Source organism: Neolamprologus brichardi, chromosome 7 (genome assembly GCF_056152115.1).
Source record: "Neolamprologus brichardi isolate AB-2024 chromosome 7, ASM5615211v1, whole genome shotgun sequence".
In the NCBI taxonomy this organism is placed as follows: Eukaryota; Metazoa; Chordata; class Actinopteri; order Cichliformes; family Cichlidae; genus Neolamprologus; species Neolamprologus brichardi.
In genome coordinates, this window is record NC_142110.1 from 55,133,734 (window position 1) to 55,156,640 (window position 22,907).

Sequence of the window (22,907 nt, forward strand, 5' to 3'; positions counted from 1 at the left end):
GACTACTGCAATTCATTATTATCAGGATGTCCAAAAAACTCACTGAAAAGCCTTCAGTTAATCCAAAATGCTGCAGCAAGAGTCCTGACAGGGACTAGAAAGAGAGAGCATATTTCTCCTGTTTTGGCTTCCCTTCATTGGCTTCCTGTTAAATCCAGAATTGAATTCAAAATCCTGCTCCTCACATACAAGGTCTTAAATAATCAGGCCCCATCTTATCTTAATGACCTTGTAGTACCATATCACCCTATTAGAGCACTTCGCTCCCGCTCTGCAGGCCTACTTGTTGTTCCTAGAGTATTTAAAAGTAGAATGTGAGGGAGAGCCTTCAGTTTTCAGGCCCCTCTTCTGTGGAACCAGCTTCCAGTTTGGATTCGGGAGACAGACACTATCTCTACTTTTAAGATTAGGCTTAAAACTTTCCTTTTTGCTAAAGCATATAGTTAGGGCTGGACCAGGTGACCCTGAATCCTCCCTTAGTTATGCTGCAATAGATGTAGGCTGCCGGGGGATTCCCATGATGCATTGAGTTTTTCCTTTCCAGTCACCTTTCTCACTCACTATGTATTAACAGACCTCTCTGCATTGAATCGTATCTGTTATTAACCTCTGTCTCTCTTCCACAGCATGTCTTTTATCCTGTCTTCCTTCTCTCACCCCAACCGGTCGCAGCAGATGGCCGCCCCTCCCTGAGCCTGGTTCTGCCGGAGGTTTCTTCCTGTTAAAAGGGAGTTTTTCCTTCCCACTGTCGCCAAAGTGCTGCTCATAGGGGGTCATATGATTGTTGGGCTTTTCTCTGTATCTATGAAGCGCCTTGAGGCGACATTTGTTGTGATTTGGCGCTATATAAATAAAATTGAATTGAATTGAATTGAATCACATTACTGATTTAGTGAATGTGATTACAGTAGCACTCCTGAGTAATGCTAGTAGCACAACAAAACATATGAGATGTTGTGGAAAAAAAAGTGGTGCTGTTGTGGAAGTGCCAAAAACCACAGTTCATAGACATTTGTGGCTGACTCCAAAACTGAGTGAAACACTGTAGAAAACTGTGTTAAAAAAACACTGGACTATTAATAAGCCAGTTTACAACGTGGTGCAAAAACCAGATTTCGTCTCTATGGATAGTTTCCACCTTTTTAAAAAAATATGTATCAGTGTGGGTACTGGAGTTAGGGGCATAGCTGCTTGACAGGTACACTGGTGGAAGCAGCTGTAGCCAGCTGTTGTTTCGTAGGCCTTACCTCCACTAACTGGAGTCACCAAACTGGAGCTTTTGACTCTGAAATTACCTGATAAATCCTTTTTCTTACTGTGTGCTATAGAGAGTTTTGGTGAGAAACTTGCAGCCATACCACACTTAGGATGCCACATCTTGTCTGATCTCTGAAGCTAAGGAGGGTCATGCCTGGTTAGTAGTTGGATAGGAGATTCCTCAGCCACTTATTCTCAGCTTCTTAACTGCTAAGATATAGCAATCTGGAGTCAGAGCCGAGCCAAGAAGAAAAGAAAACCTGTCTTCTGTGGCAGGCAGAGAGAATAATCTCTAACCCCTCCTCTTCTGTGGCGATCCGGTTGGCCACCCACTTTGACGCCAAGCTGTGATATGTCAGATGGTCGTTGTTTTCCTTCACCCTCTTAACCCTCATGGCGCGGGCTAACCGTACGCCACTTGTAATATGGTCAATATGAGAAGATGAGGGATTGTTGACCTCTGGCTTCCTCCACAGAGGCGCAGCTGAAGAATGACTTTGTCCTAAACTGGATGTGGATCACAGTGTAATTCCTGCAGATGACTTAGGTCTACCAGAATCACTCCTGCTCCACCTCAGCAGTGACACACAATCTGTCAACATTACATAAACAGATGTTTCTGGGGCGAAATGGTGACCGCATGCACAGAGATCAAACAGAGGTGTGCATGTTTAGATCCAAACGTGAATGTGTGAACCGTTGGTATTTTATGATGTTCTTTGTGTTAAAAAAAAAAAAATACTGCTGTTCTGTTCTGTGGGGGACGTGTTATAGCGCCACACCTCTCACAGGTGTGCCCCCTGCTGACCACTAGCTGTGGCTTCTGTAAACCGTACCGCCATTATTCCTTTTCCCTCCTTGTTTCTTTCCCACACTCCCGTCTTACTTCCTCTCGAGCTCAGTGTTGTGATTTCCTCGCCTCCAACACACATGTGTGTTTTTGCTCCAGCGGTACTCCCGAGAAAGTTGATAAAATAGCAAATATGCTGCAGAGATAACACTCCCACGCTAAGATGCGGGGAAGTAAAAGCACCGCTGACGAGAGCGGGATGGATAAAAACGAGTGGTGTGATCTCGGTGGGGAGATTTATCTGTCTCCTGACCTCAGCTGTCGCATTAGATAAATGGATCGCTGTCAAATGTGTGAATAAGACGCTGAGGTTGTGCGTGACGATGAGCCAGTGTCAGTGAAAACACACTCCTTTCATTGCTTCCGTCATGTTTGGCATTGCGTAACATGAAATGAGATGGCACAGGCTACACATACCCAAATATTGTGATCAAAGTGTATCTATAGCATAGAATAAAGTAGTAGTAGTAGATCCTAATTTTTTTTTAAAAATTGAGACGAACTCAGTCAGTATGCTGCTTGATATTTGCTGATTTGTTAATAAAGTTAATGCCTGCTTGTTTTTTGAGCTAAAGAATCAGTATTCTTCAGCTGACACCGTACAGCCCTGCCCAGAATGTTATTTCAGTAGATGTGGACCTCGTCCCCTGTGTGTGCGTGTCGAACATCTGTCTCCATGTGCCTGCTGATGGGCCTCAAGCAGCCGTGGCCTTGAAGTGGCAGATGGTCATAGCGGCTCCCTCTGTGGGATTCAAACTCAGCTCGGGCTTCTCCGATTGCGCAGAAGCAAATGTACATCACTGCAGTCTCCCTACATACATTTGTCACCCCTGAGCTGCTTTTAGACTGCACTGATGATCCCGAGGTGCTTTTTTTGGATAACTAAGGAAGGTTATAAAAACAGGGATAACATTTTCTTCCATGTGCTACCATCATGTGCAAGATGCTCTGTTTTGTCTGGGTGTTTGTTTAGTGCTCTAGAGATTTTTGTCTAGCAAACTGCATCTGATTTCAGCACTCAGTAAGCTGTTTTTTTCACCCCCAACTGGAAACTCCATAGGCTCTCATCAGAGCCAGATATTCCATCTGTCCATCCGTTGCCTCCAACTCTTTCCATATTTCTCTCCTAATGCCATCTCTTTCCACCGCAGTTCTTAAAAGCGAACTCGGGGCAGCCTCTTAAGGGTGGCTGGACGCTGGAGTGACATAACATGTGCAGGCAGAGCTCAGATTGAAAACATGTGGAGATAAAGCCTCAATGAGATATCTGTGGCATGTCTGGGAAGCATGCGTTGACACGAGCCCAAATAAAGCATTTGGTTTCTCTACTATGAAATCAGTTCCTTCCTGACTCAAACTGGGGCTTGGGCACACCTGAGTATTCAGGTCACAAGTGCATGCACAGTCATGTTAATAAGTTGTTTGTTTGTTTTTTTTATCATTAGATGGTAAGTGTATAAAATCAGAACATGCTTCAGGTGGATAAACAATAGAGTTCTCCATAAGTACACCCGGCACCTTTACAGTGGCGCCTGCCATAGTAGCTCTTTCAGGGACCACATTTTGCCATGACTCGCAAGATAGAAGAAACACCATTCAATCTGTCACAGTCAGCTGGGATATATAAAGCACTCCCAAACTTGGTTTCAAATCCAAAAGCTTGCAGATTTTTACACATTTATTTTGTTTATTGGGCTACTTGGGGTCAGCAGAAGAAGCACTGACACGTTATAACACTACACAGCTGCTTTATGTTCAGTGTTGTGTTTCTGTCACTGAATGGATGTAAGAAGAGTGTATATTTCTTTTTGTTCTTTGTTCACTTTCCACCAGCTCTAGAATGAAACATGTGGCTCTAAATGCTTCATTAGCTACTATTATTCACTTTGTGAGTCCAAGCAGACAGAACACGTTTGGATTTGAAACTTTTCTCATAGTGAGTGTGAGTTAAAACTGTAAAGTGATGAGATGTCCCGGCCCATCAGATTTTACTTATTTTCATATCTTATCTTTCTTATCTTCCATGTTTCAGAGTTAGTTTTTTTGTCTTTTGGTTACTTTGAAGTTCACTTTTCCCATGTACCTTGTGATTTTCCCTGTTTGCTTGTTTCCTCCTGTGTCACATTTGCTCCCATGTCTAATTGCCAGTCATCTGTGGATGTATTCCTGTCTCATTATTAACTCACTGAACTTTACATTTCCTGGATGAGCCCAACAAAGACTTGACATTTGTTGTTCCGTCCTGCATTGATATTCCAGTTGGAGAACTAAAACAATAACCTGCGAGCCTGAAAAAGGCTGTCGACCTCATTTTAAAAGGAATAAGGGCTCAGGTGATAGCTTTTTGTGGATGTGTAACTATATACATCATGAATCCATATATATGTAAATGCTTTTATGAGTATATGAAGAATTAGGGCTGTTTAGACACATTCATTTCTAATTTTAATGATTATTACAATTTAAATATATGTCATTTTTTTCTTTTGATCAAAACAAATGTATTTAAATACTTTTTATATTTATTGTGGGAGGCTAATGAGAGCATTTTTTGTAATTGGGGGAAAAAAAAATCTTGTTTAGGTTTTCCCCAAAAAACAGACAATCTCGCTGCACTGTCCGTTGTCTTTTTATTCTCTTCCTTTAAGTTTTCATGATTCCACAGACAAAAGTCTGTCAAGGAAAGATGAATGACTAGCGGCTCAAAGCAAGACACCTTATGTTCTGTTTGGATCTGTATGAATGATGTTTTAGCCTGGCAGGCGTCTGGTGTGTACATGTAGATGGTTACTCCCTGCTGATCCACTGGTCTTTGATGTGAGCGTCTGTGCTTTGTCTGAGTTCCTGAGGCTGCCAGGAGAAATCTCTCGGAGATGTTGGTAGCTTTATCTTTGTCTGTGAGAATCAATTGAAGTCTCTGGGTGTTCTGAGTTTGTATCTCTACATAACAAATATCATATCTGAGAACTAGGCCCACTCACAGTCAGGATAATGAGTAAAAATATTAACTGAAAGTGGAACTGATTGGTGTCAGTTGGTGCCCCAACACCTTGAAACAGCGATTATCTGGATAAAAGCTTAAGCAACAGCCAGTGTGCAGTGACGTTTTTCTCTGTGTGCAGTACACGGAGGTCTGATAACAAAACCAAACCACAGGAGTATACAAGAAGTAAATTGAACAGTGTGTCTTTTCTGGTGTAAACTGCCAACCTAAGTGTATCCAGCTACTTCTACTACATTAGTATTCGAAGCAGTAAATGGCAAGAAGCACATAACCAATTAATATTAGTTAAAATAATTAAATATTATAAAAATAATATAATAATAAATAGCACATATAATGATTATTATTATTAAGTAATTTCTGCTTAAGATTCTTGAACCATCTATATTGTGATTACACTGCCCCTTAAGTTTGTTTTTCATTCATGTACCTATGCATATTTTGTGACATAAAACACCTAAGTATTGAGTAAAATGAGGAGTACCATAGTATCTGACCTTTGACCTGGGGGTGGAGCAATCCTTTCTAGTGCCAAATCTGGATGTGGCACAGTGCTAGCTACTGCTAAGACTACAAACATTTTTATGTATGTTTGAATTTAAATGAGTACATTTAAGAAAATATGTGCATGTGCAAGAATATCTGAAGAATTACTTTTAGTTGATTAGAGACAGACTCTGATTTATGAATCAGAGTCTGTTTTATGTTTTTAGGGGTTTCTCCACTCCAAAACACCTGGTTCAAATGATCAGTCAGGCAGTTGCAGCCCAGCAGGACATTTGAAGGAGGTATGTTGGAGCAGGGATTGAGATCACTTTTTGAGAGCATTGATTGATGGGATGTGTAAGCAATCAAATCATGCACTAAAATAATAATGTACAAAGCTGCAGGAAATGAGCACAAGCAGCTTTCATAGGAGGATAAAATTTGATTGGACAGTTAGGGTCATAAGTACACTCCCTCGGTGAGGACGGCGAACTGGATGAGAGTGACAGCAAGTACAAGAGGGTCCCAGAATCAGGTCTGAGGTACAGTTAGGAGATCAGGGGTCATATTGATTCAAAAAAATGCACGCTGTGTAGTTTTCTTTTCTTCATTGTTGTAGTTTTTTGTATTATTTTTATTCATTTATAGATTCTAACAATTACTGCTTACTATAGTAGCAGCTAGTAGTTGGTTAGCTAGTAGTTACAGTGTTACATTTAATTTTAGTCTTGTATTTACTTTTGTCTTGTAATCCTAAAAATAAAGAAAACTGTAAATTACTTTTTAATATAAAGAATAATGAAAGCTTATATTAAACAAACAAGGTTAACCTGTTAATTAGCTAGCTACAGCTTTTCACTTCTGCTGGATGCTGCGATCACACTGTTGGACACATATGAGTGCTCTGGTTTCTAAAATCATTTGACATAAAGCGCCACTGTATCAAGAAATATTAAGAATTTTGAATTGTATCACTGCTATTACAGAAAACTTTATGTTCACAGTATAAAAAAATAAAAAGCCTGGAGCCTTCGTAGCTGTTTTGTTGAGTGTGACTGGGTTGAATTAAAATGGCTCATTTAACTTCTTCCCATACAACTCTACCGTACGAGGAGGATGAGTCACCAGGGTTTATTAGAAAATAGGTTAAAGTTGAAGTTTTATTTGGTCTAGCATGTATACATCTGCATTCACAGGCTGCGTTTTTGAACTGTTCTGGCCTGACTTTAATTGAAAGTGATAAGAAAGGCCTCTTCCTCATGCTTTGCAGGTTGCATTCAAGTGTCTAACTGACCTATTGGCTTCTCTTCCTGTTTGCCTCCTGTCCCCCCCCCCCCCCCAATTTTATTATTTTTTTGTCTTCATATGGATCTCATTTGCGAGTGAACACAAAAGTCAGAGAAACACTGTGGCTGAGTGCACTGTTGGCTGAATGCACACAGTGCTGCTGTAAGCAATCCCAGGGCACTTTTCTCCCATCAGCCAGAAAGGTTAATCCATTAGTCAGACATCAAACCATCTGCTCAATCAGTCAGTTAACAAGCATCGAGGCAGCTATCTTTTACAGCAGTCTGATGTAACAGGATCTGTGTGTGTCATCGTTCATGGAGCCCTTTTTAATAGAAACAAGCCTGATTACAAATGTAGAGTTTTACAAACTAAATAGCAAAACCTATTTATATTCAGTGTGCCATTTTATACATTAGTGAACAAATCCTGCACTTCAAAGGTTACGTATATATAAGCTATATAAGTAATTGTTTTCTTTAGGTATACTTGCATACATACTTATTCCTTCCGTCTCACCCGGATACTGAAACATTCCGAAATCAGCCAATAGACGTAATCTGGATGTAATCTTCTCAGCTGGATGTACCCCAAGCACCTCACCTGTGACAGACACCCAAACCATTCCAGCTGTGCTCCCACCAAATAATCAAGCTCCGTATCTACAGTATACGACTGAGCTCAGCTGTCAGTTCCTTGCTCCATTCATCCTCGACTCATACGTAATGAGCTTCTCCACCTGAGGCAGCCACTCGTCCCCACACAGGAGCAGGCAATCCACCCTTTTCCTGCTGAGAACCATCATTTCAGACTTGGAGATGCTTATTAGCATCCCAGCTGCTTTGCACTTTGTAGCAAGTGGTCAATCAGGTCAGCATGACCACCCACATTCAGTCCCAAGCCCAGCGAGCTTGGCACTGCAGCTAACTCCACCTAGAATTTCTATCCATAAATGTTCCCAACACATCCAGTAAAAATGGATGCAACCATAATATGTAATTTACAAACAAAATTATAGAAATGCCATATTGTAGTTTATTATTAACATGGATAAATAAGTGTTAAACCAGTCTATTTTGAAGTGATGCTCACACAGCTGTATGTTAACCAAATGCTTAAAATTATATATTTCAGATTTAAGAAAGTGAGAATGCAAATCTTATTGAAGCTGATAGTGAAATGTTGGGCTTGGATGATTGAGAAGGTGCAGTGAGCCATGAAAACAGAGCGAGAAGGTGAGAGAAACTGAAACCAAGAGAGAAAGAGGAGAGAAACCCTGGGCAGCTCCAGATCTTGTTATTTTAACCCAGATTCAGCACTGAAATATGGCCACCATGTGGACCCTTTCAGAAAGTTTGGATCTGCTGTCAGTCTAGCCAATCAGAGCAGATGCATTGGTCCAAGAGGAGGGACGGTGGGAGGGTCCTGGAGTCTCGAGCGTGAGGGAGGTTATTAAAGTGTGTGAGCAGAGGAGAGCAGGGGCACAGAGGCCGCATTTACAGGAGAGCTGGACTATCCACAAGCCAATGGAGACAGGTTGGACTATTGTCTCATTTCTCTTAATTTTCCTGATTTCATTTCCTGTTTAAACAACTGTGTTGACTCCTGGGGTAAACTAAATCTAAAGAACTGCCTTGCTGATGCAGTAAAATAGGATACCTTGTATTTGGTCTTAATCACAGACTATTTATAGTGTTTCGGAGCTCCGGGATTCTGAGCAGATGTGCAGAAGTGGTGAGAAACAAACTCCTTTGTTAGTGACTGAAACTGTAATTTTCCTTAAATAAACAAAGGAAAGTCTTGAAATACAAAGAAAGACAGATGCTGTGCTTTCATTGCAACTTATTTACAGAGTTGACGTTGACCCAAATATTATATTTGTAAGACTGCTTGTCATCTTTTCACCATGTGGTTTATCTTGAATGGTTATTAGTTATTTAAGACCAATCACAGCCTGCGTTCCCCCTCCATAGCTGCAGGGGCTTCTCATTCAAACAGATCCTCACAGATAATAAGCACACGAGAGGTGTGGCTGGGAATGCAGGGAACCCAAAAAATAAACAGGATTTGTGATTTGTCACTATGGTGGTATTACCAGAATGACACCAGAGGGTTAGAAGTGCTTTGTATTAATTGTATCTGATCTTTTTGGCTCTTTCTTAATGAATAAACTCTTTAAATTTCTTTAGGCAGGTTGAAGCAGTGGTGGGATGGGATTTTAGTTGCAACAAGTCCATATAGTAGATATGTAGATTGCTTCCTGTCAGGGGCAGTGTGGAAAGGCGTTTCCTTCTGTTTTGCTGTTGTGATAAGGGAAAAGCTGAATGGATGCTCTCAGCAGGGGCCATAGTGTTAAGCTTTTCAGGCCTATAAACAGCTTAGTTTTTTGGTTGACAATGAATGTCTCAACAACTACTGGGTAGATAGAGTTGTTTTCAGAGCCATTCATGACCCCATGACTTAGGTGAACATCTAAGTGAACAAGTCCCATTATGAGTGGAATTATAATCTTGCCATGAAATTGGTGTCCACAAAATCCAGAGGATAAAAGTACTCCACAGAGTCAGCTAAACGTAATTGTAGTGGGAGACTGTTTCAAAGGGTTGGAAAGGAAGCCACACTGCTAAAGCTCAGTCCACCCCTAGTCTTCAGGCTTGTACGTAGAATGACCAGCAGATTCTGAGATTCTCATAGAAGACTATGAGTAGCAGTGTGTTTGATATAAAGATGGACTAAATAGTTTAGTTCTTTGTAATGTGAACGTATTAATAGTCTGGCCGCAGCTTTCTGTATCGTTTGGATGCATGAAAGAGATCAATTGTTCAAGTTAGTAATCTTAATTGTGATGACAAATGTATGAATATGTTCCTCTAGTTCCACCAAAGATCAATTTAGAAATGTTCCTTAAATGAGAAAAACAGGAACAAGAAAGGTTTTTACATGAGAGTCAAACCCAGAGAGGAATCAGATATTTCTCCAAGTTTTCAAACAAAGGATTTACTGGTTAAACAAAATGAAGTTTTGTTGGTGTCTAAAATGAAGTAATTGATACAGAGCCAATCATTAATCCTGGGTAAACGCTGGACTAGGGTGGACAACGTATCCAACTGGTGAGGCGTAAAAGACATACACAGCTGAATGTCATCAGCATAGAAATGATAAGAAAAGACTGAATGATGCGAGCTGAAGGGAAGAAATGTAGAAATAAAATAGTATTGGTATTAATGGTTTCAAGAGGATGATGCTCAGTGACTTAAACAATCCATTAACCTTTTCTTCTAGCTACACCATGAGTTTTTTTTGTGTTTTTTAGTGAAGTGTCTCCATAGCTTGCTATGGAATTTAGTAGACATAATCGAGTTAAAATTTGGTTTGCGTCCAAGTGTAGTTTGGTCCAAATGTCATATGTAAGTATGCTGATGTGATTGTGTGTAGATTTGAAGGGTATTGGCATCGGCATCAGGAGCATTTTAGCATTAGCTTAGGAGTGTACCCTGAGCTAATGCAGCTGAGGTGTGTTCCTCTTTATTTGTTAATTTGTTTCAACAAGCACAATATTTAATGACTGCAGGACAACTGAGATGCAACTCTGGAGAAGTTCCTTTTCTTTCTAACAGCTGGTTACTTGCTCACACTTTATGGGAGTATGTGTCAGATGCAGGGAGTCTTGTAGATGGGGATTAGTGTTGGGTGTCACTATCGTGGCGGGTGCAGTCTGAGGGCTGTTAACTCTTTTGTGTATGTAAACTGATCCTCAAATAATTCTCTATCTCCTGCCTGGTTACTCTGGGAGCATAAAAGACATCATAAATCCACCTCAAGCCTCACATTTATGGACTACCATGCTCCACTCTAGCTTGGGAAACCTGCGTTCTTCATACCTGCTCAAATCTGTCTGTCTGGGAACAGGAAGCAGACGTCTGGGTATATATTGTCACAAATACCAGGTGCATTAATTGAACCAGACTTGTTTAAGTACCCAAATTCAAAGAAACTTCACAGACATAGAAACCTGCTAGTTGCATTTGTGCAACTGAGAGGCATGTGGTGCAGACACACTATGGCTGAGCAAGGTCAAAGTTTAAGGCTCAAGGTCTTCAAATACTTTCCAGCTGGTTTAGATTTTTTTTTTTTTTGGCTCCAGTGTGTTTTCAATAATATTTCTGTCAGGGAAGAAATAGTCTTTGCAACTAGCTAGGAAATGTTTGACTAAATACTTTAGAGTCAAACATTAAATCTTAAATCCTTATGTCAGACATTACTCAAAACACCCCTGAGACATCATCAGTTTAAGGCCTGGGAAGAGTTCTCCAAAAAAGTGAACTGTATGAGTGTGCATATGTTCTCGCAATTGTTCACGGTGAAGCAACGAAAATGCTTGTGATTCATAAAACTAACTCTGGTCCAACTCCACTGAAGCAGCTCTCTGTGCCTGTTCTTATGATCTCATCTGCTTTACACAGTCCAAACATATTGTACGTCAGCTCACACACATACACAAGGACCACATATCTGGCTCATTTTCTCCACTGGAAAAGACAGGGGGGTGGAGGAAGGCGAACCACTGTTGATATCTCAACAGGGTGACAAAGATCAAAGTTTGTGATGTGCTCTTACACACACACACACACACACACACATACTGAGTGTTACACAACGGGATGTAACCACAAGGGGACGAACGTCTGTCCCGACCCTCTCTGTAAGGGCACTCCAAGGGCTGGGCAATGGAAACCTCACAGTGCGGGCGGCACACGTGTCAACAGTGGCCCCCGGCTCCCTTTGCTGCTCTGCCAAACATTGGTTGGAGAATGACTAACAGACTCCCCAGAGGCAGCAGGGAAACCATGGCACAAAAAACCCTCAAAGAAAAGAAACAACTCTCAGCTTTAACCTAGAGCTGTATTTAGAACATGAGCACAAATACTTAAAAGCTCCTATATAAGCTCCTTTTAATCTTTTCTGGCGTTCCTGCTTACATTTGTTAGACAAAAACTCTCTGTAGGTTATCTACAGGTTGACATTTTATCCATCTAGTCTTGAGACAGCCTCGGGTAGGGAAACCATTTTTTCTGTGTAGTAAAATGAATGATATCTCTCACCCGAAAAGGGTCTTATTGCAGTGTAATTATGATATGTAAAAGGTTTGCAATAAAATAAAACTTGGCGATAGCAGGAAGGAAGAACTTCTTTTTAACAGGAAGAAAGTTTACAGCTCATCTAAAAACGCTTTCGGAAATTGATAAATGGAGAATTCAATAGGAAAGTTCAACTAGTGGAAGAACAATCAGATTAATCCACTTAGTAGTAAGACCACATTATAAAGAATGACTATGAGTCTTGAATTCAAAATTATGAAGTGTATATAAGTTTTTTCAAGAGAACATATGCCATTTATAATAATCTATTAAGGTGCATTAAACTTTAGGCTTTTATGTGCCAATTAGTTATAGCTTGTGATAAAGTATAGAGGATTTCAAATGGAAACACCCATGCATGAGGTTTGGAGCTTGAGTAGCAGCGTATATTTCATCCGTGTGCTGTGCCAGATGTGCATTTGGGACCACCTGCTGCTTCCTGTTTGTATCATCTTTAAATCCACAGAATTGCTGCCACTGAGGTTATCAGTGGTTGTGTGACAGCCGGACGGCCGTTACGCTATCAGCCGTTGACTGACCCCAGGTCAGCTGTGTGGGCTGCTTGATGAGAGGCCTCGGGCTTGTTTTTCTCTTCGTCTGCATCCGCTCCTCATTCCTCTTTTTTTCCAAGTCTATTTTAACCTTTCCCCTCTTCCCCCACAGCACACACACATATGCACAAACGAGCACAGGCATAGATAGAAATGTTCTGTTTTTCAACACTTTAAAATTTTACTGCCTCAATCACAAAGCTTTACAGGGAGTCCAGAGCCTGATCTGCGGCCTGATCACAAATCATTCAACATAAACACAGCGAATGAGGCCCACTTCAAACGAGCATGTCTCTTCACAACTCATTAGACCCCCCTCTTAAAGATCTACACCAGGAGCCTCCCTGCCTCTTTTCTCTGTTCCTTCTGCACACTCTTTTCATCCTCCACACTCCTGCTTTTGTAAAATATGATGGGAAACCGGGAGGCGTAACTCTGACCTGCACTTCCTCAAGCACAGCAGAAATGACTGATCATCTTCGAGCCTTTATATGTGCAATTAAAGCACTAACCCTGTTCTTGTCCCTCCCTGTTTTATCTTTTAGGTGTGTTTGATGTGACGCCAGCGGGCTGGCTCAGGGAACACAACTTCAATACAATGTAGACACCAAAAACCAAGCACAATAAGAGTCTGAAGACCGCACCGACAGGAGGGTGAGCTCAAGGAGGAGGAACCTGCTGTACTGAGACAACACCAGGTTAAGATAAGGAGTGAGAGAAGTGGAGAGAAAAACAGAGAAGGAGCAGGCTGTGAATCATTGACGTGAACCTTTTGTGTACAGCGGTGTCACCTTCTTCTTCCTCTGAAGGGTTTTCACTCGCTCTCACGTTTTCGCTGCAGAAGGATCACAACCTTTGCTCTCTGTCTTTTGAGGACTTTCTATCCACAATCCAGCTTTTCATCTTTCAGCAAGTAAAGGTATTAAATTGCAACAGAGGGAGCCATCCAGCCACCGTCAGCATGTGCCATGTTATTGTCACCTGTCGCTCCATGCTGTGGACTCTGCTGAGTATTGTTGCCGCATTTGGAGAGCTCATCGCCTTCATGAGCACCGACTGGCTCGTTGGATTCCCCCGTGCATCCGATGCAGTTTTCGGCCCCCATGGGGCCACCACAGCCGGAGAGGCTTACAGGCCCACTTTAGGCATCTATGGTCGCTGTATAAAACTGCCTCAACTGCGGGGAATACTGTGCGGACCGTACGCAGTCCACTTTGGAGAGATTGCCAGCGGGTTCTGGCAGGCTACTTCTATCTTCCTGGCTGCAGGGATCCTGTTGCTGTGTGCCGTGGCATTCATTTCCGTCTTCACCATGTGCTTTCAAAGCATCATGAAGAAGAGCATCTTTAATGTGTGCGGACTGCTGCAGGGAATTGCAGGTGAGATTCTCACACAATTTATATAAAACAGTTTTGATATTTAACACTGCTTTGAAAGGTTTGGAGCCCATACTGGTTTGTGGTCAGATGCTCAAATTTGTCTGATGGATGGAGAGCTTTAGAAAAGCACACGCCTTTATGGGCAGTAGCTTTCCGAAAGCAACAATCTGACATCCACACTTTGGCAATGATTGACCAGATCTGGATGTGAGAAAGTAAACGAGGTCTTAAACTGCCTTACTTTTCACATCAGTGATACAAAGAACATATAAGCCGGATTTAACAAATATTTGTCTGCTTTCTGTAATGCCTGGCTTTCAGTTTACCTTCAAAACACTGTGACTGAACGACTTTAATCTTCCTCGTGCTTGTTTTTCTCGTACATAATGAGGAGTCAGTTTAGACTGAGGACATGGAGTTGAGAAATACGTGTTCAAGTTTTGTAATCTGAAAGAAAGTTTGTTCATCTGAACCGTATTGTTTCTGTTCGTTCCTGCGGCGTCCACCGTTCATCAAGGTAAATGAAACGCTGTGCTCTCAGTTAAACACATTCATTATGAGCACCACAACTCCCACTGCTGGAATTATGTGTTTTATTCTTGTGGAGCCCTCAGTGAGCCTTAACCCAAGCAGAAGTTTAAAGGGCATGGTAACTCTTTGTCATCAACTGGAGCAACTACCGCCCAAATATTTATTCTTCACGCAGTCAGCTGGAGCTTTCTGATACTCCTCTGGTCTCCAAAGGGGTCGAGTACGCATGCGTATCTCTCTTTATGTGTGACGGCCGTGCATTCTGTGTCTGTGCACATGAGGTCAGATCCCGGGCCACTTTGACTCGCTGTGGTGAATTATGGAAGGGAGGAGGCCATGAGATCATGCTCGCTGAACCTCATCTTTTTTTCACAGAGTGTAGCCTTCAGCTCTCCGGTGATTATGGCTGTCCTCCCCCACAGTTGTTTATTTGTGGGAGGCCCAAACAGAAACGGTGGGTGTGTAGACAAGGATAAGCCAAGCTGTACCCTCAGATCTATGCAGGCCTGCTGACCTGAGAGAGGAAAATCCATTCAGCCAGTGGGTGGCTCCTTTGAATGCATTTCTTTTCATTAAGATTAAGTTGCTCAATGTTTATTTAGGACAAAACATTCATTTACCAATGCCTCTATTCAGCGGCATAACCTTCACCCATGATCAGTGAGTTAATGTATAGGAGACAGATGACTCTTTGTCAGCTATCTTAAATTTATTATGCTGCTGATACTGAGGAACTAAACATTGATTTCTCTGGCTATTATAGGCCATATTGAACAAGCAGAAATCCTTCAAAATACTATTTGTATTGCCAGTCATTCTTTCTTTAGCTTTCTACATATGAGGAGGTGGCGGTGTGGCAGAACTACTTGATTTTATAATATACATAAAAGTCAGTCTTGAAAATAAATGAACATTTCGAGGTCATCTTGAAAGCCTACAGAAATTAAAAAACAAAACAGAACTCCCTACTCCCAAGTACCTATTTGACCCATCACTAAGTCCTACAGTGACTTGATCAGTTTAAATGAGTTTACCAATAAAATTTGTTGCAATTTGAAGGGATCAGGTGACAAGTAAGTTTGCTTCCCATTTTGGTAAAACAGCATTTGCTAGCAGGATTCAGGATTTAGCATTAAAGGTTGTTTCCTGAGATCCTTGCATGTTGCTTTCCAGCTGATGTTCAGTTCACAGTTTTCAGTAACAGATTGAGGTTAGAGTAAATGCAAAATGAATGTCTGTTTCCATCCGCTGCCATTATGAGAAAGCCACATGTGTTTATAACTAGACTAGTTGTTGCAAGGAAACTCCAACTAAAGAGCCACTTTGGAAGTCTACAAGGAAGTGGTAATTAATAGACTCAAAAGAATTTTGGTGGGGTACACATTTAAGTAAGCAGTTGAACATTTGCTAAGCCGTACAGCGTCTCAGACTTCTTCTTTGGACATGTTCATATACACTTCAGAATAAGTTGGTCATATATCATTCGAGCTTAGTTGCAATTTTTTTTAAAGTAGATACTTCATTTTGCACAGAGGTAAATAAATGTTTCCTAACAGATGCCTCAATCACACAGGACTAGAGATCAACTAGTTTTGTGCAAATTACTGTCAACTGTGGCAGCCTAATAGCCACCAAAGTAATGACAAGAGGTTTTTGGGTGCAGTGCTGTAAACCTGTTTGTGGCCAATTTCACGCTAGCAACTGCCAGGAAACACTCGCCAGCTTATCAGGGCATACACATTTTTACCTAGGGAATGCTAGTTACCAGGGAGTCGCTCAATTTGTTCCCCATAACACACATTACTGACTAGCATGATAAACTACAGTTTACACTGAGAAGTATATTAATGATTGGATTGAATCCATTCATTTTACCTCTGTTTATGTTCCAAAGAGTGATGAAAAACAAACCATCCTCCACACTGAGCCCAGATTGACGGGCATATGTCAGGTGAGCTATAAAAGTGGATTCATGGCCCCACAAAGCACAGTGTTACATAACCGTAAAGTCCTCTATTTACATATTAAGACATTGGATTGCGGGAGACATGGTTGAGATAAAAAAAAAAAAAAGGGAGAAATGCACCCCTGAGTTTCCTCTTTGTTGAGAGAATGAGGATGTGAAAGAGGAAAGGGGGCGAGGAAAGCATCAAACAGTTGAGGAGGCGGGAGAGTTTCTTTTGTGCTTCCGAAGCACTGTTTTCAGCCACAGGATGAGAAAGGAGATGGTCAACTGCATCGGTATCTTAACAGTGTCACTACTTTCCTACATTAGTCAGCCATTGTGCTCTACAGCCTTCTACTCCACTTTTCACGAGGCCAGTGAATGATATCACAATCACTTGATATCCATCACCAAGGCTACCACACCGACTTTTCTACTATCATTATTTCCACAATGCGTGCCGACCCTCCGGTAATGAGAAAACTGGAGCCAGACGGCAGATGTTTGGGGAAATGATTGACCTCAGATAGGAAGACTGCGACTCTCTTGCCAGAGACGGTCACGTCATTTCACTGGAGTGACTCCCAAACCTATTAACCTCGTCTTCACATTCGTTGATGTCACTTGGACTTTGTACTTCAGCCTCTGCAGTCTTTTTTTATACGACGCCTTTCTGATGGCCGCAGTGTCCCAGATGCAATTTAAACTGACAAATAGTTTAAGCTCAGATGGTTTTGAGATTTCAGGAGAAGTTCAAGTCATTCCTTTCACCTTATGCAATCAGATAGCTAAAACAGACTTCTGTTGAAGGTCAGCCGGGTTAAACTTTGCATCCTGCAGGCGCACACTTTAGGGGCCCTAAAGACTTGTTATACCCCAGTTAAACTTGCTGTACATTTACTAAAGTGACTTACTCACTCATCGTCACTCAAGCTGAAAGGGATTACAGATAGAGCGGCAAACAAACAGGGCCATAAAACTGTCTCAGATTCTTGCACGTTCTGTGTCAAATACTTTTATTACCTTCCATAAACTTAAACAGGTTTAATCGGTGACTGTGACTAAGCTCCAGGCTGGAGGAGAAACAAAATAAAGCAGCGTCTTGCGGGAATTTAAGCTGTGCTGTTGAGTAATGACGACTCTCACACAAGATATCACGTTACATAAAAGAAGGAAGCAGACTTGTCAGCTCTGAATGATAAGAGATGCGATTCCCATGCACTGATTCGCTTTTCCTGTGGTTACAGCGGAGGTGTGGATGTTTCATAATGACGGTAAACAACTTTTAAAACCAAACTAACAACCTCTCTTACTGAAGACAGAACTGACAGTTTGGAAGTGAACAGAGACGCAAGCCAGTGCAGAGAGAGTAGGGTGGAGCACACTGGGATATTAGGTTAGAAGGTCCAGCTTGAAGGTGGAATGGGAATGAGCATGTGTGTGTGTGGAGTGGGGGTCTTTGGAGGGGTGGGGTTGTGAATTAAAACCATGCCTTCAATCCATCAGCAGAGCCGGTCTGGCCGTTAGGGCAAGGCAGCAACATGTGGAAAGAATTTATGACCTAGTTTTCATTTCCCTGTTTAATACGATATTGGGTGCTTTAGCGAATGGGAGGAGGAAGAAAGAGGAAGAGAGATTAGAAGAGAAAAGGCATGTTCTCCTCCAGACTTGAAGCAGGCTACACGTGAGGTTTTTATGGAGCAAAGCTAACAGGACCTGCTTGTTGAAAGAGAGCTAAATCCTCGTTCCCTGTCTGGCTGTTTTATTGTCAGTAATTGTATTACTGTAAATGCTTCCTCCTGAGCTTTGATTGAAGGCAGACTCCTCGTCCGGCCATCTGACCTCGTCCGCTGTCATGGCAGAGCAGAGCAGAAGAAACAACGCAAACACATCTAGAACAAAGGTTGCCTTTCCATCTATGAGACAAGCCGTGCGTGCCGAGGGGCTGAAGCCAAGCTGAAGAGGCAGTGTGGTAGAAGTGGGTCATGGTAACACAGGAAGCGACCCCCCTCCTTCTACAAAGACTCAGGACGCCGGAGGGTCGGCCAGTGACCGGGCCAGGCGGGAAAGTCCATCGGCTACTTTTATCCTGTTGATCTAGTCTCTGCTTTGTGCACAGGATTGAGAGGTCTTTCTGTCATATATCAGACAGGAAATCATTTCTGCCAGTTTAAACGTTTTCTTCTTCTTTGTGTCCCGATAGGATGCTTGAACTGCCAGCACGCCGCTGCGGCCGGAAATGTTTTTTATTTTCAAAAAAATAATCGGCCCAAGTCTCTTGCAACAGTGACACTTTCACCCTCACCTACTTAGCACCTATGTGGCAAGCACTACTTAATACATGTTTAGAACACAGGAGGCCTTCTCGATGCACCGGCGAATCCACGTTCAGTTTACGGAGTCACTGCTTTATCATGTCCTCTTTGATGGATTTTCTTGATGCCGTCCCCTAGATTTCATTTAAAAAGTCTTGACAAGAATGTGTCCAAACCTGCAGACGTCCCTCCTACCGTTGAAGCAACCCTGGCCGCTGCATAAACAGACGCAGTAAAACAAAGCTGTAATCATATTTAACCATATGTGATTAGAATCACGGGCAAATACTGACAATGTGTTTATATATGTGCACGGATTTATAAACATGCAGACGAGATGACGTGGCGCTCCTCGGTTAATTGTTCACATTGAAAACAACATTTCACTCAAAAGCCACTCGGTAGATTTTCCATGTGCGTTCAGCTGCTTCTCATGGATGAAGTTCAGCTGGCACAGAAGTATTTCTGATGCTTTTTTTCCTCTTTATTTATGTGTGTAGACATTTTTAAGATTGCAGCTGTTCTATATTGTAAAAGTCATCTGAGCAAGAGGCCTGAATGTTCGCCAAGATAAGGAGCTGTGCTGACGCTGTGTTGTGGGTAATAAAAGCAGCCTTTCTTTGTAAAGAAAACTCATCTTTCTTGACACCGCTGTCACAGAGTGTTGTGCAGGCTAACTGCTATTCCTTCTCCTTGATACAAGCATGCCGTGAAAGCTAGTCTGTCTCTGAAATGAATCCGCTCCTAAACTGTTGATGTGATGTGTTCGCTTACTGACGTACATTATGACGTTACTGCTTAGCTTAGGAAATTTGGGATTTCCATCTGTAGTATGCAGGATTAAAATTAAAAAGCTGGTGAAAGCCTGCTTTGAGTTAAAAGCTCTTCTGCTGTTGAAGCGCACCGTATTTCAAGGTGTAATAAGCACAGGGCTGCTACGTATGCTGGATTTCATTACAAACACTTGAGTTATGATGTCTTTTATTTGTTTCCCTTCTTGCAGGTCTGTTCCTGATCCTAGGTCTGATGCTGTACCCTGCTGGCTGGGGTTCAGACAAAGTCCAGCTGTACTGCGGACCAGACGCGGCGCCATACCGCGCTGGCCTCTGCTCCATGGGGTGGGCCTTTTACACCGCCATGGGTGGCACTGTGCTCACCTTTGTCTGCGCTGTCTTCTCTGCTCAGGCTGAGATTGCCACCTCCAGCGATAAGGTTCAGGAGGAGATCGAGGAGGGCAAGAGCCTGATCTGCCTCCTGTGAAGCTCAGATAACACTTATTGTGCAGGTGGGGGGAGAGAAGAAGGATGAGGCAGAGATGTGCCACTTATGATCTGGCCCTCTTCTGCCTATTCAAAAAGAAAAAAGCTGGCCTGTGAAATTGAGGGCCCATTCATTGTTTACCACTAATACTGACTCTTATTTTGTCTCAGTTTTCTGTTTGAAGTGGGAGAAACTTATAAGTGCCAAGTTTGTTTGTTTTATTTCTAAGTTTCTGTCTTTGTCTTTCTGCCACTAGAGGTGCTGTGTCTGTTATTGTATTCATTTTAAGCATGTGGATGCCCTGCGAGGCATTGTCTGTTACCACATGTTCTGTAAATAAGCGTGATTATATATATTTTGTACATAGTTATGATCGCAGAATGATGGTCAGCTGGATCCAGGCTGGGCTGATGATGTCACTCTTGCCTTAAAAAAAAAAAACTGAAAAAAAACTTTAAAAAAATAAACCTGGATCTGTTAACTGTCAACAAGGGAACCACTAGTCAGTCAGAATAAACTGCTCATAAAAATAAATGGCCTTTAGCTCAGAGTGGATGTTCTTTAGAGCTTACAGAATGTACTATTTGATTAATTAATGTGTTTGTAGACGCTTGAAATGTATCGGTGGAAACGATTCTTCACATGGACTGCACAAGGACGAGCAAAGGAGGCTCTTCGGTGCATTTTGTTTGTCAAATCCTAACATGAAGTGAGCTTAATCCTAACCAGTTGGCCTGTGAAGTGTCTGGTCCTCCTCAGCAGACATCCTGTAATCTGTGCACATGGACTGAATGATGAGGACACATAAATAAATGAAGTATTGCTGTTGTTAAGTAACGTCTGGTTCAGGGAGTGTGTCGAGTCATACAGAGTGTCCTATCTATTCCCATTTGTTTCTGCCAAACAAATAAAAAGGAGGGGGAAAAAAATAAGTTTGGTTTCAGTTCTTATCCAGGGAGAGCCTTGCTGTGGGGAAGGGGGGAGAAGGAGGCCCAGCAAGTGGAGCAGCCAGCTTGAGACCTCGGTTTGGCCCTTGAGGTGGGGGTGGGTGCATTTTCCAGCCAGTGGGTGATCAGTTTTTCCACTGATGCAGAACTCAGCTCTCCATATGTGTACCTCATTTTCAGTGGTGTAATGTAACTAGGTATATTTAGTGAAGTATAGCTTTGAAATACATGTTCTTTAGAACTCTGAGCTACTGAACTGCAGAAGAAAACAATATATTTTATACAGTTAAATAATAAACCAGTTTGATTAGCGTCTAGCTAGGATTCATTATCATGTGCAGATCTATCATCTAAATTAATATTGTTTTGGGAATATATGGTATATTGGGTATTTTGTTGACAACTTGATTTTGTAAAACTATAGACTGTATGTAAAGGATGAATGTTGCCACCTTTGCATTACTTAGCCTTTTGTGAACTCCAGTTTGGAAGCCTTTAAATTAAGCATCTCCAGAAGTGGATATATTAGGTCAAGAGAGCAGATAATGAAGTTAAAAGCTAATATTAGCCACCTTGTTTATCAACAAGATTTCTTGAACAAGTTCTTAGCGCAAAGTAATGCACAGTAAGCCATATTACATGTGAGACTAGTGCATTAAAATGCTCCCAAAGGTAAAACACACAATAAAACATGTTCAAAAGGCCCAATTCAATGACTGGATTTAGCAAAAGTGACTACTAGCATTCAGTTAGCGACCTAGTCTGTACTTACCGTGTGCTTAATGCAAAAACCTTCAACCTTAATACAATTTAACTGTTTTCAAATTTTGAAAAGAACTGGTCAAGAGGCCTGAACTGTTCCTATAATGTGACACTTACATAGGAAACAGTTTAAGTAAAATAATTGTACATTAGCAAAACTAGCTCTACTTTAAGCATCTTCAGTCGCAGAATGCTAAGTATCCAGTCCAACAAGCTAAGAAGTTGTTATACTTGGAGTCAGTAAAGTAAACTACATTTTCATAATTATTTTATCTATTTTTTTGTTTTTATACTCGTTTAGCACTTCACTTTTTCATTTAACTAAAAGGATTTCACTGCCTAAATGGACAACAACACATTTCTCACCTCTAGCGTCTGTTTGGCCCTTTTTCTCCCCCAGCACTCAATGCCAATACTTGCACTCAACCTGAGTGTACTTGGAGTTCCTTCCACAGATGTCCCGGCCTCCATGTGGACTACAGAGAAGCTTCTAGCTCAACCCAGTGGCTCCCTTCCTCCACTTCAGACTTAGCTCAAACTAAACACAGTGCTTGATGACTTCCAGATTAGGCACATGACAAATAGTGCAATCTGAAGAGCGCAGCAGAAAGTCAGGCCTGCTTTGCTGCCACAGGCTTTTACTTTTTGCTTCTCATTTTCCTTTCGAGTCAGGAAAAAAAAACTTAAAGAAAAGAGCCAGAACTTGTGAGCTTTGTTTCCTTTCAAACCAGGAAGAGGAAAATTTCAGTCTCACATGTTGATAAGTCATGTTAGAGAGGGACTTACACATGATTGTATGAGAATCTGGTTCAAATTTAAAACTGAAAAAGCCTGGACTGATGTCAGATTCTACCTTAACACACACAAAAAACTGTTTTTATTGTTCCTGTCCCTATATGTAATGTTAACAAGGGTGGTTTGTAATGAGAAACCTCCCTCACTGCTGCTTTACTCAGCTCCAAGAAGCTAATTAGTGACATTCTGCTCATTGTTTTAATTTTTTGGAAATAATAACGCAACTGTAATCATCCAAGGGCAGCTGACAGTCAGAGGAAGCCCATGTGACAGCACGGACAGAGCAGCCAACAGCACATTGGGTTTTCACACACTCCTAGAAAATGTTTCAAATGCATTAAAGAATGGCTGTTATTTCTCTTCTGTGCCCCTTCCTGTTGGCAGTGAGTCTGGTCTGCTA

The 22,907-nt window shown here is 41.7% G+C and overlaps 1 protein-coding gene across 1 annotated transcript; it reads left to right on the forward strand.

Annotated features, from left to right (window-relative positions):
- The first annotated feature begins 13,533 nt into the window (after positions 1-13,533).
- Positions 13,534-20,920, forward strand: lhfpl2a (LHFPL tetraspan subfamily member 2a). The gene is made up of 2 exons (XM_006796901.3): positions 13,534-13,952; positions 19,747-20,920. The coding sequence occupies exons 1-2, from the start codon at positions 13,535-13,537 to the stop codon at positions 20,001-20,003; spliced, it is 675 nt and encodes a 224-aa protein (XP_006796964.1). The 5' UTR covers position 13,534; the 3' UTR covers positions 20,004-20,920.
- The last annotated feature ends 1,987 nt before the right edge of the window (positions 20,921-22,907 follow it).

Excerpts from the sequence above, each read along its gene's own strand:
- lhfpl2a (XM_006796901.3), top strand. The coding sequence starts at position 13,535 with ATGTGCCATGTTATTGTCACCTGTCGCTCCATGCTGTGGACTCTGCTG. Across the intron at positions 13,953-19,746 it reads ACTGCTGCAGGGAATTGCAG|GTCTGTTCCTGATCCTAGGT; the intron begins GTGAGATTCTCA and ends CCCTTCTTGCAG.